Raw genomic sequence first — 19,652 nt, 5'->3', positions numbered from 1 at the left:
TTAATCTAAAACACAGTGTCTGAATATCGTGAACACATGCACTAATCGACGGGCTCCAGGTTCAGTAATGGCAGAATTATTATTGAAACAGCTGGTAGCAAATTAACCTAACATATATTTTAATGCAATTTACAGTTGTACGTACTGAGCCTATCTGCGAGGAAACCGGGGCCTTGCAACTACCACCACATTTACAAACAGGGTCTATAGCACATGTTGAGTGGCTCGGTATTTACACTACCACGGTATCCACTGGCAAATATATCATTCAATAAAGCTACTTAATTTCACATCTCATAAAGCGTCTCCGGTGGTTTCTATGACGATTTCTTCAGCTGATGTTACGATTGTGGAATTTTTTGGTTGGACATGTTCATTGAACGTAGTCATATGAAAAAGTAACCGATTTACGTACCAGCAACAATACATATAATAATAATTTCAGGCGTGAAATCCGACCTCGATTATTTATAAACAATATAACCAATTGTACTGTAAGAATATTTATCACATCTTACTGCTATTACGCATGTTGCGATTGGTTGAGACTCGGTCACATGACATTGAATACAAATGGATATTACATGGTATTTTGCCCGGCAAGTGGATATTACATGGGTATATCACATGGATGACGTCACTGAAAATACTGCGCAACGATACTGCGCATAACGAACACAATGCACAATCACATCTACCAGCAAGTTATTTAACCACTCGCCAGATAAAAATGTCGAAGTGCCGTGTAAGTGGCGGCTTTGCTGTACATTTTTGCTTCACATAAAAAATACTCTAAAAATCAAAACTGAGTCTTTTACTTAATACCCGTTATGGCACGTTAGCTTTTTATTTCGGATGGCTAAAGTTCTTTCAAAACCTTGACAGCAGCCCCGAAAACAACAGCGGCCGGGGCATCACCAGTGTAGCGAACGACAATTTGTTATGCGCAGTATCGTATACATTGATTTCAAGTGTTTTTTTATTCCATGCAACTTGTGTGTTTAATGTAAGTTTTTTTAAACGTATCTATACATAAATACTGGTCCAGGGAGTTTCAGGCTTTAATCCGAACTGCTTTTTCTCTCGCTAATACAATTTCAGAAAATAATATATTTTAAACTTTTTATAAATACGTTTATTTTTTTTAAGTAAATCGCGATTTATATCACTTGCTTCAACAATGTCGAAAACAATGTGACTTGAAGCGATTTATATTTGTGCTAGGCTTAGTCGGAATTGGGAACTGTGGGGAACATATGGATTTGCCTTTTTCGTCAATCATGTCAAGTCATCAGATATTGTAATGCGGGGCTGCTTCATTGAAAACATTATATTGTATATATGGCAAATTCAATCAAAACTGGCGGGAACAAAAACAAAACAGGATTTCCAATCAAAACATACCAATTGCTGTATAACGGTCACAACATTAACAAAATTAAAAATTCATTTTGCGGCTATATACGAAACATCAATCCCAATTTGGAACTCCTTCCTTCCTTCTAAAGTTAATGCCCTTAGAAATATGTCTCAATGTGTTCTTAAGACGATTACAATTTATTAGCCGAGATACATAGCATACAGCAATTTTTAAATTATAAAGTGCAGATAGACATTCATATATATTTTAGTAGCTTCAAAAATAATCCGCTTTCAAAGCTTAACACGAGAGTTGTCTTCTTTCTTTTGTTTGAAGTGAAGTGAAGTGAGACTAAAACTAAAAACACGTGAGGTGTTTTGTTGATGTATCGTCTAATCTAGTAGTGTTGATTTCATGATGGACTCTTGGGAATATTGATACCGCGTACCGCGTCAGACTATGACGTGTTAAGTATAGCATTCATACTAGACTAATGGTGCTACGGACAGGGTGTTCAGAAAGTGTAACGTATGAAGTATATATCTTTATATATTAAACCAATTTGGATGAAAAGATAGGTGTATGAGAGAAGAGAATGTTGTTCAGAACGTGTTTATGTGTTTGTGGAAAAAGTGGGATAGAGTCAACACATTTTTTTGAAAAATCACTACAGAGATTTTGACGCATGGGTCGATGTCATCGTTTTGAACTCGTCTACATGTATATGAGAATGCATGTTGTGAAAACAATGTAGTGAAAAGTTATAATACATTTCTAAATGTTAATAACTGGGTATCAATAATTATGCATCCATTAATGGCTTGCGATTTCACTTTGGTAAATTTATAACACAATATTTATCATAATCAGAAACTTCTATCTATAGTCAATATATGTTGGTCTTCATGTACGAGGATTGAATTATTCTGTTACAAACAAGCCATGCATGGCACAGTCATGGCACAGTTTGAACGAAATCCACTCATAAATGCTTGATATTTGATGATTTTTTAGTACAAAAATGACCACCATTCGGCCATTTTGAATGGGATAGTCAAACCAATATATCTGTTTATCTATGACATGATGTATAATGAATATATAAAATTTGAAAATATTGTCAGTCAAAACAAGTCGGAGATATTGGTCTAGAAGCCATTCATTAAAACAAAATGGCCGCCAGACAGCCATTTTGAATATGATCTGAAAAATAAATGTTGTGCATCAGTAACCTGTGATGTCTAATATATGTACCAAGTTTGAACGAAATCCATCCATAAATGCCAGAAATGCTTGATATTTGATGATTGTTCAGCACAAAAAGGGCCACCATTTGGCCATTTTTAATAGGATCTTCAAACCAATATATCTGTCTATCTATGACATGATGTATAATGAATATTTAAAATTTGAACATTATCAGTGAAAGCAAGTCAGAGATATGGCACGAGAACCACATTCATTAATATAAAATAGCCGCCAGTTAGCCATTTTGAATCTTATCTGAAAAACAAAATTATTTGCATCAAGGTCCCATAATGTCTAATGTATATACCAAGTTTGAACAAAATCCATCTGTAAACAGCCGAGAAATGCTTGATTTTTAGGATTTTTTAGCACAAAAATGGCCTCATTCGGCCATCTTGAATCAGATCGTAAAACAAAATGATGTACATCAAGGTCCTATAATGTCCAATGTATATAACCCAATCTGATTAAAATCTGATGTAGTGTACGGGCTTTAATTATTTTGGCTATAAACTTATTTTAATTTTATTTTTTATTACTTTTGTTACTAATGCCCTTTTATTTTATTTTATTTTATTTTATTTTATTTTATTTTATTTTATTTTATTTTATTTTATTTTATTTTATTTTATTATTTTACTTTGATTTTGATTTTGTGATTTTTTAAATTCCGCCCTACTTACATCTGAGCCGATACCTATGTAACGAGATTTCAACGAGACCCACTATCGACGATTTTAGTCAACGAATCACATACCTCCTTCTATAACGCACATGGTGACGTCACCGGGCGGACACACTCAAATAAAATGGCGGATTATACCGACGTTAGCGACCGAGAATAACACGGCTTTTCGGTAAGTTTATCATTGTCAAATGCAACGAAAGTCATTTTTATGTTAATATTGTGGCTCGAATGGTTCGACTTTAGATCGTTATTTTGCATAGTTATTCTGGGAGTGACGATTTTGTTTCCGCCGTTTCGACCGAACACCAGTGTCTTTTTCCTGTCGCCTGCCCTGGAGACGGGTGATGTTTTGTTGAAGATCGGGCCAACATCGTCTACGGTATTGAAACCGTAGCTGTAAATATTCATCGAATTGTATCATCATTTTGTACATTATACAATAACTCTTTATTAAAGTAATTGAGCTGATTTGGACTGGAATAAAATATTTTTTATTGGAACACATGGCAATTGATCAGGAAATATTTTTTTGCTCCAATTTTCTGCCAGTGCGTCGATGCCGTGGGCCGGTGACCGTTATACAATTTAAAATCAGTTTGCATTGTTTACTATAGCTGTTTACAGTTTTCTAATCATTACGATTTACTTATTTTTGTTGCTTCCATTCTAGATAATTATGCTCAGTGATGTAAAAACGAACCTTGGTTGGCGAAGATGTATCTGGAAGTGTACACATTTGTTGGAAGTGAAAAAAATATTCAATGTAATGACAAAAATTGTAAAATGCTGTGGAATTTCTTTTGCAAATAAAAATATACTAGCAATTTTCTATTAATGGTTTATTCAAGTGAGCAAAATATAATGTACAGAAAGATTGCCGTAGAGTATCGCTACACTGAAAAGTAAGCAACCGACAGCCTGTATAAAAGGGGGGCTGTGATTGGCTGTTACTTATGCGAGATTTGAACGGGACTTACATAGGCGTCGGATCAGATGTAGGTAGGGCAGAATTAAAAAAAAATCACAAAATCAAAATCAAAGTAAAATAATAAAATAAAAGGGCATTAATAACAAAAGTAATAAAAAATAAAATTAAAATAAGTTTATAGCCACAATAATTAAAGCACTACATCAGATTTTAATCAGATTGTATATAACCAAGATTGAACAAAATCCATTTGTAAACAGCTGAGAAATGCTTGATTTTGATGATTTTTAGCACAAAAATGGCCGCCATTCGGCCATCTTGAATCAGATCGTGAAACAAATTGATGTGCATATGTATAATATCATTATGGTGTATGTGTGAAGTTTGATTATGATTGGTCCAGGCATTTATAAGATACAGGTACAGACGCACGCACGCACACACGCACGCACGCACGCACACACTGAGGTCAAAACATAAGTCCCCGTTTACGGACTGCGTCCGAACGGGGACTAAAAATGACGTCATAAACATACAAACAAAAGATTTATTAGGAAAAAATCCTAATTATCAGTAAAAATACACATTGGCTATGGTGTGAAATCATGAATAGATTTCATGTTGATTCAGTGGAGTTACATGCACTGAATTCAATATCAACACAATTCAAATATACTATTAGTATAATATTTACTTGTTCTTTGTTACTAACAGCTAATTCTGATGGATTAGATGCCGGTGTGATGTTAGTTGAGTATTTGTTGACTAGGTATCCTCCACATCCCGTACGACCTGTCAGAAATCAATCAACAACGCTACAAGTTACACATAGAATGACACCTATACAACTCATTGACATGGTAAGTAATGTAATGTGTTCTGTGCTACACTACACTACACTACACTACACTACACTACACTACACTACACTACACTACACTGCACTGCACAGCGCTGCGCTACGCTACACTACACTACATACAGCTACACTACACTACACTGCACAGCGCTGCGCTACGCTACACTACACTACATACAGCTACACTACACTACACTACGCTACGCTACGCTACGCTACACTACACTACACTACACTACACTACACCACGCCACGCCACGCCACGCCACGCCACGCCACGCCACGCCACACTACACAACACTACACTACACTACACTGTACCGTGCCGTTCTGCGCCGCGCTGCATCGCAGTACATCGCATCGCTATAAAAAATGTCGACGTCTTTCTCACTTGAGGGCTTCATACAACAAGTGTTATATGGTTATACTCGAACAGTATGTGTAATTGTCGCCTAACATTCAACATAGTTCTGTACCTCTCATTATAATATGATATATAAATATAAAGTAATAAAGATAAACTGATAAATAAAAGATATTATTTTCGCCTCGAAATACTAAATCTTATGTAGGATTAGTGTTATTTATGTTCTGAATGAAAAAGCTTATTATTTTACGTTTTGAAAGAAGAAAGTCAGAACAGATAATAATTGTCGTGAACATCATTATTGCCAATTTATTCGGAGTGAGCAGATGTGCCTCTCGTTTGAAAAATTCAGTGACGTTAGTAAACATCAGCTATTCCACGTTTCTTTTGTTGCACATCGTTAACATTTCCTGTGTCGTGTTGCAAATCCTTGGATTAAAATCATAATATTCATAGAAGTTATGTGTTATACAATAATGTAGGCGTATATATTGTTCCTTAGCTTAAGAATATTTAATACATTCGTCCGCAAAGATATGGGTTTGTTCCGTTTTGTAGTTGACTTATGGATGCGTTGTGCTACTCAGCGAGGATGATAATCGGCTCGACGGTGGGATGCGGCAAATATGTCAGGGCGTAGGTGGCGCACGTACATCGATATTCGGTTAGATAAACTGCAATAGAACAGTCCGTATTTACCGAATGCATTAAATATAATAACATTTTTATAGGATTTGGTGTATTTACTGTAGAATTCAAGCAACATTCAAGCAACAAATAAAATAATTTGACAATGTTTGATGAAAATTAATTTAATGCTTGTGGTAAGGAGACAGTCTGGCGCTGAGTTAGTACACGGGAATAGTGATGACCGATACGTAGGTGTTCGTAGCTTGAAGCTTTGATAGCGGTACGATGATTGTCTCTTGTTGGGTTGGAACCAAAATTGTCTAACTTATATTACTTCAAGGGTCAGAATGTTGCGCCATAGCGGTTTTCACACGATTACATGCAATATAATGCAACTAGTCTGTTGTCACTTCCATATTAGAGAGAAAGGTGGTCAGTCTGCCCATTGTGTGGCCATTCTGTGCTATCATATTGAATATGGTTTGTATAGCTATAATAACAATTCATGGATGTGTCTTCGCATCCTCATATCAAGTAGTACCAAACGACATCTCTTATTACCAAACGTCAGCTATTATGGGGCGCCCCAACTTCTAATTTACGATATCCTATTTCCTAACAAGTCATTCATTTAAATTAGCATTGTTGACATGGTACAGTTTATTTACGAGTTACACTTTTTATAAAACACACTACATTGCTAAAGGCTATGTAGGCGATATTCCCTAATCACGAACGATTACTTTAACATTTCCATTTCCATTAAGAAGTATCCTACTTATAATGCACCTCGCTAATTATCATCCCGTTTTTCAATTCACAGGATGAAAAAAATCAAGTAATAACACTGAAGAGTTGGTTGGCTCAGGTAAACGTTTAATCATATTAATTATTGCGAGGTTTTGTGTATCCCTCGTGTATGTCGACACGTGTTTATATGCGTCATTGCAGCGAGCAAGCTAATGTTGCGTCCATTGTAAACAATTTGTCTCAATACTAAACCAGACGTGGTTTGCACATCCAGTGCATCGATTGATGATACCGTGCATTCCATGGTACACGGTAATGTATTTTAATGTTTAAACGACATAACGACAGATATACTTGATGTTTTAACTGTAAGAACCAAACCAGAAGCCAATGTTTCGTCTAAAAGTCTTTGTTTTGTTTTTGGAAAGTATGTTGAGCAAACATATGTCTCCGATTGTGTCTGCATAGATTGGGTTCAAAGGTTAAATAATATACAGAGAAAATTGGAAAATATGTGTAGATATAGATATTATTACAGATGGGCGATTCAATACAACAAAAATCACATGACACTTTTTTTTTGCAATTGTTCACTGGTGTGACCATAATATATTGCAGCGAGGTTGACGACTTTCACATTTTACACCAAGTCTCAGAAGTATTGGGGCAGCCAATTTGCAAACTCGCTAGCGAATTGGTTAACTGCTAGGGTTTTGACTAAACGGTTGGCTTTCGAATTTCGCTGGCGCCGTCTTGTGATCACGTCCACTTAAGGCGAATCTATATAACAGTAGGGGACGATCGTCTTACTCGAGGAGCTAATCAGCGACGGTTTTACAGTTGGGTGGCGATTTCGCTTTCAAATATATTAGGGAAAGTGTTCTATTTCTTTCGTATCCACGTAAAAATGACGAATGACTTTTTTTTTTTTTTTTTAGCGGTCGGCTTAATTTGACCCCAACGGATCTTTTTTATGTGAAAGTTTGTTATTTTCTCCCTGATTTGTAGGAAAATGTTTCTCAACTTGACTATTTACATTTTGTAGTTTCAAGCAGTGTTCAAGATGGCTACCCCATATAATATCGGTGAAAATAATCGCATTTATTATATTATCACTTGTACGCCAGCTGACTGTGGTTATTTCCAGGCTCAAACCACAGGGAGTTGGACAAACTTATGTATTTTAATAAATTATTAAATAATAAAATGTTATATAACTTTTCTTTTACCACCCCTCCTGGTCTTTTACCCCCCTCCTTGTTTATACCACTCTTTCCTTTATCACAACTTTGTTACGGGCTAATGTTATATGCAAATTTTAACGCGCTATGTAGACACACCCAAGATAATCCGAGACACGAACGTACGACTTACAACGTTACCAAGGTTTCGTGCAATTCATATGTGTACATGTCGTTCGAGTGTTTTAGACAATGTCTGAATCACAGTTCAATTTTTAACACGTTTAATCCCTGTCTCTATACATGCGTTATAGCACACAGCTCAAGAACTGTGAAAATGAAATACAAAAGAATTACTCCTTTGATATGTTTCTTGGTAAATTATGCTAAAGTATATATCAAATTTGTAAAATATTGCATTTATGTTCACATTAGTTCAGTGACGTGTCTTGTTTATAATTTTGTTCCACACGTCGATTACGAATACATGTGATTATTGATTACTAGAATTATATTATCCTGGAAAGATCGCGGAAATATGTAATTCGATCTTCAAATTTTAAATGCTGCAGGAAATACCTCTGATAAGCGGTGTTAATTTCATCGAGTGGTCCACGCTATGATTGTTTTTCGTTCTTATTCTCAGTAATACGACACGTACAATTACCGTTTTAATAAATATCGTCAATCGATTTTAAATCATGTGGGTTATCTGAAATGGCATTATGTTAAACATACCAAATCCCCGCGCGTGGAAATACACGTTGATATCCGGGGATAGACACATTCAAATTATACTATGTTCTGTTTCATTGCTTCTACACCAAATGCCGACTATTAAAATGTAACGAAGGTTGAGAGTAATTGTAAACCAACAGAAGAAGATAGTTTGAGAAAGTTACTACAATCTAGCATTTATAAGTTTCCTACATCAAACTACAATGCTTTCAGTATACTATTTTACTATTGTTCATCTTCGCATTGTGTGGCCAGACGATTATTAAAATCTTCATACTCGAGCAGATCGTATTTTTCACGATTGAATACAATTGAAATTAACATTACGAGCAACGAGTTTGAAGTTTGAGGAAAGTAAAATCGAAGTAAATTTTCCCAAAAGCAGTCTACGTGAAGTCATTAAGTGTAGACGTATTCAAATATAACTGAAGTCATTGCTGACTTCACTGAAACCGGTGACCGATGAAGTACGACAATCGACAAACGCTAATAAATAATTGCACAATACAATCGTGTCTATTCAAACATCTTTATATTACATCAATATCATGTTTACTTCGCAGCAATGGGTGGACGAATACCTAACATGGGATCCGAATGATTTCAATGGAATCAACGAAATTCAACTTCCTATTGAATCACTTTGGCAGCCAGACACAGTCATTTATAGTAGGTAAGAAAATATACTTTCCTTTTAAGTATGACACTCGCGTGTTTATTTGTTTTCCATTTCTTGAGAGAGTTAAAGTCTGTCTTAACTCAACAATGGTATCAAATCTGAGTTTAAAATGTGAAATGAGAACAGTATTAAAAAAGACGTAATGTCAAAATTAAATAGCATATATGTTTGCGGTTATATTTCATGGTTATAATTATGTGCAGCATTTGGGATACAATAAAGTGCTACTATGATATTTGTTATGTTCACAAAGCAGCATTCTATCAGAACTACTGCTCCTCCCACCGATTAACAGGAGACTATTTCAGTATATAGCATAGAAATATTAATCAATACAAAAATATAAAATATAATATAAAGTTAGTAATAAGAATTTAAAAAGTAAATAAAATATAATACCGGTAAGTTCAAATCACTTGTTTTTTGTGTGTTGTTGTTGATGGTGGTGTTATGATTTAGGTATTACGGTAGTATCTCGAATAAACAGCAAACACGGCAGCTACGCTTAAGTTATTGTCATGCAAATACTGTAATTGTTCTACTGTTGTGATATGTGTAACAGTTGTCAATCTAAAGCTACTAGAAACACGTCACCATACCGTGACCACTTCTATGATTTTTATCTTTGGTGTCTTTAAAAAGTTTCTTCAATTTCCATTGGATCTGTTGGATCTTTCATATTTTGGTCATACTATTTCGTATGCCATTTTTCTGTTTCCCGTTGAGCTCTCAATTTGTCGCAGTATTTTTTTTTAATCTGCCAAATAGATATTAGGGCGCGTACCTCTTCGTCAAGCCGGAAATTGCGTGAAATTACCAACGATGCTGTCTCCGGCATAATTAAAACGAGAGGTTACTTGAAGAAGATGATTGAGGGCGTGATCTGATTGTTTGGCCCGATGCGCATACACGGTTGGACCATGTCGGGGCTCAACCCTATCACAATTCCACCCGGCCCGAGGGTTTATTGGAGACGAACTTGGCTCGAGCAGGCCGAGCCGAACGCGTATACACGGCCATTTTTGCTGGTTCGAGCCGTAAGACTCCGATACAATGCTGTCGTGTGAACGTAGCATTTTTTTTCATTTGTTTGAAAGATGGAAATGTTAAATATTTCACTAGATTCCCAGTAGAAATAGGGGAATACAAAAGGACTCGGTCATTTTCATGGCTTACGATTTTGACTCCTTTAAAATACTTCCGTGTCTAGTTTCACAACTACTAGTAACTAACTATAACTTACAAAATCGGAATAAATCCCTCGAATTACTGTAAACTATAAACCCGGGCCATGTATGACATAACCCCGACATACTAAGAATCCCAGTCTACTCAGGAGTACATAAATCGTGGATCACCTTTTAAAATTAGTTAATTGACTTTTATAAATTGAAAATTATATGTTGTATATATTTTTAAATATAAGCAACAATAATTATATATTGTATTAATAACAACGATCCCGGTAAACAAGTATTATTAAGTGTTGCATGTGATAGGACATTACAACGAATTAGAAAATATTGGATCCGAAAAATTCAACAATGTTTTTTTAAACTCTTCTAATTTTATTGAGTTTATTTGGTCAGATAAAATACTATTTATTTTTAAATTATTTAGGTTTTTGCTTTAGGAAAAAGTCAAAAATCGACAACCAATATGTTTAAGGACATGTAGTGGAAACATTCATGTACAGCAGGCATGATGGGAAGGGTATCACAATAATTCCTTTGATACTCCAAATGAATTATTTCACAACGTTTGCACCAAGGCTGACCACTAAATGTATCGACCGTACGATATTACACACATGGGAAAGTACATTTATTCTATTTACTACAAGTTAATTACTAGTAGATGCCAATAAAACAAAACTAGGATCGTTGACCTGAATAAGTCATATGCACGTGTCATGTGTGATTTGAATCGCGAATTGATGATTAAAACCGCGCTGATTATTCAAATCATCATTACTTATGAACCAGTCACTCTGTCAGTCACAACCAGAAACATTACGGGGCTGTAGTGGTGCTAACACTGAAAGAGAAACTGTTTCAAGCGGCGATAGGAGTGGCTGAGTATTAATAGTGCTTCTTGTTGAGTCTTCCAAGTTGTCGTTTTCAGCATACAATATAATTTGTTTCACGAGAGTAAAAGTACGTATCACTAAATCAAAGGTCACACGAGTAGAAGTATTTAAGAAGTACACATTCCTCGTTATTAGTTATTAGGACTTATAATTCGGTCTCCGTCCGTCCGTGCGTCTGTGCGTCCGTGCGTCCGCCCGGAGTCATATCTCAGAATCCCTTGGACCGATTCTGTTCATTCTTTGCATGTGCCTAGTACTTTATGTGGGACATATGCACATTTAGCGATTCGATTCAAAGATGGCCGACTGGCAGCCATCTTGTTTTTTGAAAATGTCGTATTTTGGACATGCTTTGTCAGTTTTCATTCAAATTTAGTACATAGATCATACATGTTAGGATACATGTACATGACGATTTATTTGGCAATTGGATCTTGTTTTTTGTATGCAGTATCTTGGACGTGCACTGTCAGTTTTCATTCAAATTTGGCACATACATGTACTTTATACATGTTAGGATGCATGTCCATGACAATTTGTTTCAAAATCTGGTCAAAGATGGCCGATTGACAGCCATCTGACTTTTTGGTCTTACTACTATATTTCCACTATTTATGTATCATTTTCATTCGTATTTGGCACATACATCATACATATCAGTGTGTTTCATAATCAGATCAAAGATGGCCGAATAACGGCTGTTTTTATTTTTGGCCATATTACTACTACACGGAACAAGGGTTTTGATGTAAATAAACAATCTGTTGTATACGCCACTTGGAACTCAAGTTTCAAGGACACGCTTGCAACAACCCCTCCGTTTTAATATGATGAGCACAAAGAGAACTTTCAACAATTTAACGAAGACTGTGTAATTTTCAATGACTTGCTTATTTGAGTATTTTCTAATAATTGTGCTCAAAAAACGCATTCTGATAACACAATTTGGTATTTTAAAATGAAAACCTAGTTTAAGCAATAAATATCGCAGTATATTCTTTTAGATTGATATACGTGTAGATGAATCTATGTGCACATGCGCATTTGCGTTTTACTCCGCGTTTTGCATTGCTTCATTGAGTGAATATTGCTGTACTACCAACACAACGTTTTTAATTTAGAATACATTATACTCCATTGTTCCAATAAAATATAAAAATATAAAACAACTTGAAAATTGTTTGAAAAATGAGTGAACATATTCGTTGTTATCCACATTAATTAAAATGAATGCGGATTTCTTTTTAAAATTCCAAATATTGCATTATTCAAACAACTACATAAGTGGGTGAATGGTTTTGCAAGTCAGCAGAATTTTGTTCACCAAAACAGATGAGGAATTCGTGATAGGGCCCACACTTTGTACTAAAAGGGAGGGTAGAAGAGTTAGCTGCTATCTAATATTTAAAACGTGGTACTTTATACTGCTATATTGGTAAACAGAAAGTGTAAATAAAAGGTTCTTGATACACTCTTAATCTGTTTCAAGAAAAAATGTTCCTCATTATTTACTGACTTGTCGAGTTATATTTTGCTTACTGATATATGTATATCTACATTGTTTTATATGTATTTGTGATATCATTTATATGTTTTTGTGATATGAATTATATGTATTTGTGATATCAATTATTTGTATTTGATATATTAATTTTATGTATTTGTGATATCAATTATATGTATTTGTGATATCAATTGTATGTTTTTGTGATATCAATTATATGTATTTGTGATATTAATTATATGTATTTGTGATATCAATTATATGTATTTGTGATATCAATTATATGTATTTGTGATATCAATTATATGTATTTGTGATATCAATTATATGTATTTGTGATATCAATTATATGTATTTGTGATATCAATTATATGTATTTGTGATATCAATTATATGTATTTGTGATATCAATTATATGTATTTGTGATATCAATTATATGTATTTGTGATATCAATTATATGTATTTGTGATATCATTTATATGTATTTGTGATATCAATTATATGTATTTGTGATATCATTTATATGTATTTGTGATATCAATTATATGTATTTGTGATATCATTTATATGTATTTGTGATATCAATTATATGTATTTGTGATATCAATTGTATGTATTTGTGATATCAATTATATGTATTTGTGATATCAATTATATGTATTTGTGATATTAATTATATGTATTTGTGATATCAATTATATGTATTTGTGATATCAATTATATGTATTTGTGATATCATTTATATGTATTTGTGATATCAATTATATGTATTTGTGATATCAATTATATGTATTTGTGATATCATTTATATGTATTTGTGATATCAATTATATGTATTTGTGATATCAATTATATGTATTTGTGATATCAATCATTTGGGGGAAAATTGTGACTTTTGTATTCAGTTACACACACTGCTTTATAATGTCATTGTTTACAATGGCATTCCAAAATGTCGAATCCAGGTGGAATACATACCAGCCACGGACTGTAATTACCTCATTACATTTTCACATTGTACTTGTATCATATGTTGATTTCTTTCAGTATTTCTATGTTCATCTAGATAAATGTAATCCCGGTTACGGGGACTCTTCTTTGATGCAAAGTCCGGTCCAGGATAAATAATGATCTACAAACAATTCTCTAATTTCTCTAATCTGTTGAAGCGACGTCTTTTTCCAATGTCTTTGTTTAAAGTTTTCAGTCGGAAATCAGTAAACACCACGGCTTGTCTCTCATTAGTGCAAGAAATCCCAGCTGCGACCAGGTCGTTGATACTTGTACTGTCAATCACTTGGCCGTTGTATAAAGCCTATTATCCCATGGGTATTCCTTCACTGTTAATCAAATACCGGATAATTTTGTGATTGTGTTGTAGTACTCCTAAATTAATATACAGCGAATGTAAGTCACGCACGAACAAAGAAATTTCAATACATAAAGTTGGAACCGGGCACGACAAAACAACTGCCGTCTGTAAGTGAACAAGCTTACGATTAATTCATTTGTTTAATGCCTACGTGTTCTGCATTAGATAGTATATATAACGAGTTATACATTATCCAGTAACTGACAAATACCGTGACAAATGTGTGTCCACCACCCACCCAACCACTAAGCAAATACTTCCTGCAACTAATGTCAGTATACTATGGTTCGTTTGTACAATTACAAATTGGACGTCACACAGAACACGAACTAAATCTGTTCTGCGCATGACATGGAGTGGTTTTCCATTTACAGAACATCAACATATAAAATTACCCTCACAAAAATAATTAACGAAATTCAATTCATAATTAGAGACTGACTCGTTGACTCATAGTTCATATAGTATAACATTCACATGTAGTAATGTAAGAGTTACGTAATCGCTTGGTCCTGTCACGTGATGGAGAAATAGGTCCAACTGTTTATATTTTTGTAATAATAAAGGTAATTTAATTACATTATAATTCATAGATGTGTGTTGAATATATAATAATATATTTGTTTATATTCCAGTGTCAGCCATGATTCATTGCGCCATCTTGATACAGAAGCCATTGTGCAGAGTAACGGGAGCATCATGGCTATACAGTTCTTCATTATTCAAGCGACTTGCGCAATTGATGCAACATTGTTTCCCTTCGACGAACAACGATGTAATTTCAGATTCGCCTCCTGGAGTTACCATGGTAATCTAATGAACTACATACCTGACCCAGCGAGTAATATTAAACGTTTCATCCCTAACGGAGAGTGGGAGTTACTTGAGATGCCAGTCACCGATAGTTCTGATCTCCATGAATGTTGCACAGTTCCGTTTCCTGCTATAACATACACACTCCACCTGAAGCGACGCTCCACGTTCTACGTGGTCAACATTGTGTTTCCATCGTTCTTGGCCTATATCTTGATTTCTGTTGGATTTTACATGCCTTCTGATTCAGGAGAAAGAATGAGTTTATGTGTCATCAGTATTTTATCCCAATTCGTCTTTCTGACCGTGGTCGCCGACTTCATGCCGCCCACGGCAGAATTTGTGCCACATTTACGTAAGTTTAAATTGCACAGTTTTGAAACTCGAAGTACCAGACATTCACCTATTAATAGTGTGCAGAATGTGCTTTCAATGATCACATGGTTCTATAATTTACAATTCCTTGCATACAAATACAATGGAGTGACAGTCAAATCGACGTGATAAGCGGCCTGAAAAAATCACTCGAATATCTTAGATTCAAACTTCTTTCTTGACTATAGATGGCGCTATAACTAATTTCACTCGATTAGCTTTGAGTTTCAAAGAATGTAAAACGAGATTAAATTTACGAAAAAAAAAAATTAAACTGACAAGAGAGCAAAACAGTTCGTGCAAAGATGACATGCCCTTATATTGTTAAACTAATCTGTCAGAACACTGGTCAACTTTTACATCAGGTCACGCGGAATGTACGACCTGTAAAATCAATACATGTTCGTTGAGGGCAGTGTTTGCTTCTTGACACTTGATTTATAGTTGGTGACGAGAATTTAATTCCTTCTTTCCCACTTATCGATTATTTTCCTTACAGAACGATATTTCTTTACCACCATTGGGATGGCTGTTGTTTCTGCTTTCGTCACCGCATGGACATTGAATATGCATTTCAGAAGCCCTGTGTGTGAAGAAGTACCGAAATGGAAAAAAATCCTCGCGTTTCGAATCCTGGCACCTATGGCTTGCACCAAAATTCGCGTTCGCAAGTATAGACGACTGAAAAATGATAAAACAGTGAAGACCAACGAAGATATACCCATGAACATGTACAATGGAATCAAACGATCGCATCTCAGATTAGAAGGCTGTGAACAACACAATACACAAGAGGTGGATGCCAGAATGCCAGCGTGTACCGAAGAAGGATTACTTGGTACTGACCTTGACACTGACCCTGAAACTCAACGTCGTCGTCTTCATGATTGGCGGGAAGTTGCCAGAATATTCGACCGAGCCTATTTCGTTCTGTATACGTTGATGCAAATTTGCTTAGTTATCGGCTTTCTTACTTACATCGCAAAACAGGGAGAAGGCTTTCACCACGAAGAAGAAGAGAACATGGTTGTTTAAAACAACTTGAAAAACAACATGTTTTCAGTGTTAAAGCGGGAGGGTCGTCACCTGCGCACGCGCGGAAATTGAGTTCCAAGCGATAATAACAAAACACGCTAAAAACGCAAAAGCTTGTCTGTAAACAACTTGAATGACACGCTATGGCCATCTGACGCATGCGCAGGTGACAACTCCCCCCCCCCCCCGCTTTAACTTCCCCGGACGGTTGAGGCGACCGCAAATATGATTCGTACAGATAATTTACAACATTCTTTCAGTAGTTTTATACAACAATGTTGAAATATGATAACATAAAACCACCTGACCATAGTAAATAACAAGACAAACATGAATTAACCCATAGGAGTAGTGCCAGGGAAAATGAGATTACCACAAAATAAAACAAATTGTTTCAATAACATTAGATCATTTGATGGCGCCAATAAGAAAGTATCTCGCTATATTGCGATGTTCATAGGGACTATCCTGGAGGATTTGCTAACTTCCCGTACGAATTGTGTTTGCGACCGCTGTAAGAAATAAAACTATATACATAAACTTAAGTCATGAGGCAGTTTAACACAACTAAGTTGAAAAATAGTAAAACATTTGGCAGTTTGTTACTTAAGAAAAAATAACACTACCACGTATTTACATTGACATAAGAAATACATTTAATTAAAAAATAACGAAACGACTTCAAAACTGACAATCTTTCCAGAACATAACAATATATCATACAGATGTATATATATATATATAACAGTTGAAACAGTTAAATTTACTTTAGAGAGCTTGTTACACTAATACGTGAAATAGAATCAAACTCTAAAATTTTGACCTTTGGCGACCGAAAACAAAATCGTTTCGTTAGAAATTAAATGAGGCTGTTTTAAAACTGTCGGGATTGTACATTTTTATTAATATGTTTAAGTATAAACATGCCTTACCTGACTAAGATACAAAGCTTCACGACTTAAGTAAGTCAATAAAGTACTCAATACATACAAGTATATCCTTTCTATTTTTGAGATGCAGTTGCTCGCATTAAGGCACACTGTTATGTCTGTACTACATAATGTAGTACTACTGAAAGGAAATTATTTGCTATACGTTTAGTAAAATGTAAAATATTACATGGTATGCACAGTTTTTCTTGCACGCAACATTTCTTAAAATTTGGCAGGTATGTCAACGTTTTAAAGAAACGTGTTTTTAATTTTCAGAAAACAGACTGGGAACAAACAATTTTGTACGATGAATGTCATAGAAAAGTACATAGATGGTTGCCACGCTATTATGAGCATGCACTTGCATTCCGCGACTGATTCGGTGACGGTGACTGATTCGGTGACCGCGACTGATTCGGTGACGGTGACTGATTCGGTGACGGTGACTGATTCGGTGACGGTGACTGATTCGGTGACCGCGACTGATTCGGTGACGGTGACTGATTCGGTGACGGTAACTGATTCGGTGACGGTGACTGATTCGGTGACGGTGACTGATTCGGTGACGGTAACTGATTCGGTGACGGTGACTGATTCGGTGGCGGTGACTGATTCGGTGACGGTGACTGATTGTGCCTGGACGACATGAAAGACATGGCTGAGCATTATTGAAACAATTTATTTACACGAGGGTTTGTTTCTTACATGTGAACCCGAATTTATTAAAAACAGCTATCTCGGACAGCTACAGTCTGCCAGATATTTATACCATGAATTTATACCTTTTTGAACAGTAAATAGAACCCATATATATACCTAGAACAAACCCCATTTCAGTGGCACATCTCCAATAGGTAATTTCTTTATAGGGCACCCCGGGATCGCGCCTCGTCGCGTTCGATATGGGACCCCCTGCAACGTTATGTACATTATAACGCATGTAAAATACATTGTTTGTTTAGTACATGCAATTCGAACTGTAGCGATTTAAATATTTATTTGTTGCAACCTTGCTATGCCATCCAGTCGTTAAAGTTTTGACGCGCGTTCTCAATTAACCCAATAATGGAAATGCACCCGTTAATTGTCTGCAGTACTAGTATACATGACGCCTTCGGAAAACTTGACTCGACGACTATGATAAGCCAAATATTAAGGACATTTTGAATGGGCGTGTCCATCGCAAGTGTCCAGAAACTGTTTTAACAAATCTAGTTTTGAATTGTCAACTAACTTACATCAATATCGTCCATTCTAAAATATGTATTAGAATAACCAGTTTGACAAACTATACTATTTATATTGTTTGTTACAACTGTTACAACTGAGTATTATTTAATGTAACAATAATATCTCTGTCACTGAATCATAATATTGCTGTAATACTTTGTGAACCAGTTAAATTATCACTTTAGTTTAGTTAGTTTGTGATGTGAAACACGTGACTATAAATTTAGTAATATTACAGAGAGAGATGGAGGATGGGGTTGTGAATCAACGACAAGGTTTGGATAAGTGAACTTTCTCCATTGGAAAGAAAATGTTGAAAATGGGCTTTAATATGCGTATGTTGCATTGGATAGAATTTTAACATAGTGAATATGGATATAATCGGAGGTCGTGCGAGGTGCGCCCTCAACGGAATTGTCAATAATTGACTGACAAGTACATTTAAGATTGTATGGGTGGGTTTTCATTGACCCTGCCTCCAGATATTATAAACAATAAATAAAACTGATTGTTATCTCTGTGTAAGAGTTCCATGTTACTATTTAACGTTACTGTGTATATTTCATTGTCTGAATAACATGGTTTCACGAAATATAAATATCATGATATACGTGGCTGTGTAAACACTTGTCTTGCAAATAAATTAATCATAATTTAATCATGAAATAATAATCATCAATTAATTATCAGAGGTTGATATCTTTTATTGTAAATATTGCTTTTCTGTCGTATTCGTGCTATTCTACGATTATGGGATTCATTATTGTAATCTGTCGTATTCGTGCTATTCTACGATTATGGGATTCATTATTGTATTCTGTCGTATTCGTGCTATTCTACGATTATGGGATTCATTATTGTATTCTGTCGTA

At 35.1% G+C, this 19,652-nt stretch overlaps 1 protein-coding gene and 1 long non-coding RNA gene across 2 annotated transcripts; both read left to right on the top strand.

Moving 5' to 3' along the window:
• The first annotated feature begins 3,384 nt into the window (after positions 1-3,384).
• On the top strand, positions 3,385-4,080 carry LOC146738056 (uncharacterized). Its single transcript, XR_014930487.1, has 2 exons — positions 3,385-3,465; positions 3,967-4,080. It is a non-coding gene; the product is annotated as an uncharacterized LOC146738056 (long non-coding RNA).
• Positions 4,081-4,829: 749 nt separating this feature from the next.
• On the top strand, positions 4,830-16,618 carry LOC102809862 (neuronal acetylcholine receptor subunit alpha-10-like). The gene is made up of 5 exons (XM_078007913.2): positions 4,830-5,084; positions 6,904-6,948; positions 9,313-9,422; positions 15,031-15,563; positions 16,083-16,618. Exons 1-5 carry the CDS (start codon positions 4,830-4,832, stop codon positions 16,616-16,618), a joined length of 1,479 nt encoding a protein of 492 aa, XP_077864039.2.
• Positions 16,619-19,652: the final 3,034 nt, after the last annotated feature.

Source organism: Saccoglossus kowalevskii, chromosome 9, assembly GCF_978046115.1.
Source record: "Saccoglossus kowalevskii chromosome 9, keSacKowa6.1, whole genome shotgun sequence".
Lineage (NCBI taxonomy): Eukaryota > Metazoa > Hemichordata > Enteropneusta > Harrimaniidae > Saccoglossus > Saccoglossus kowalevskii.
The sequence above is the reverse complement of the archived record's forward strand: the minus strand, read 5'-3'. Positions and strand labels throughout refer to the sequence as shown.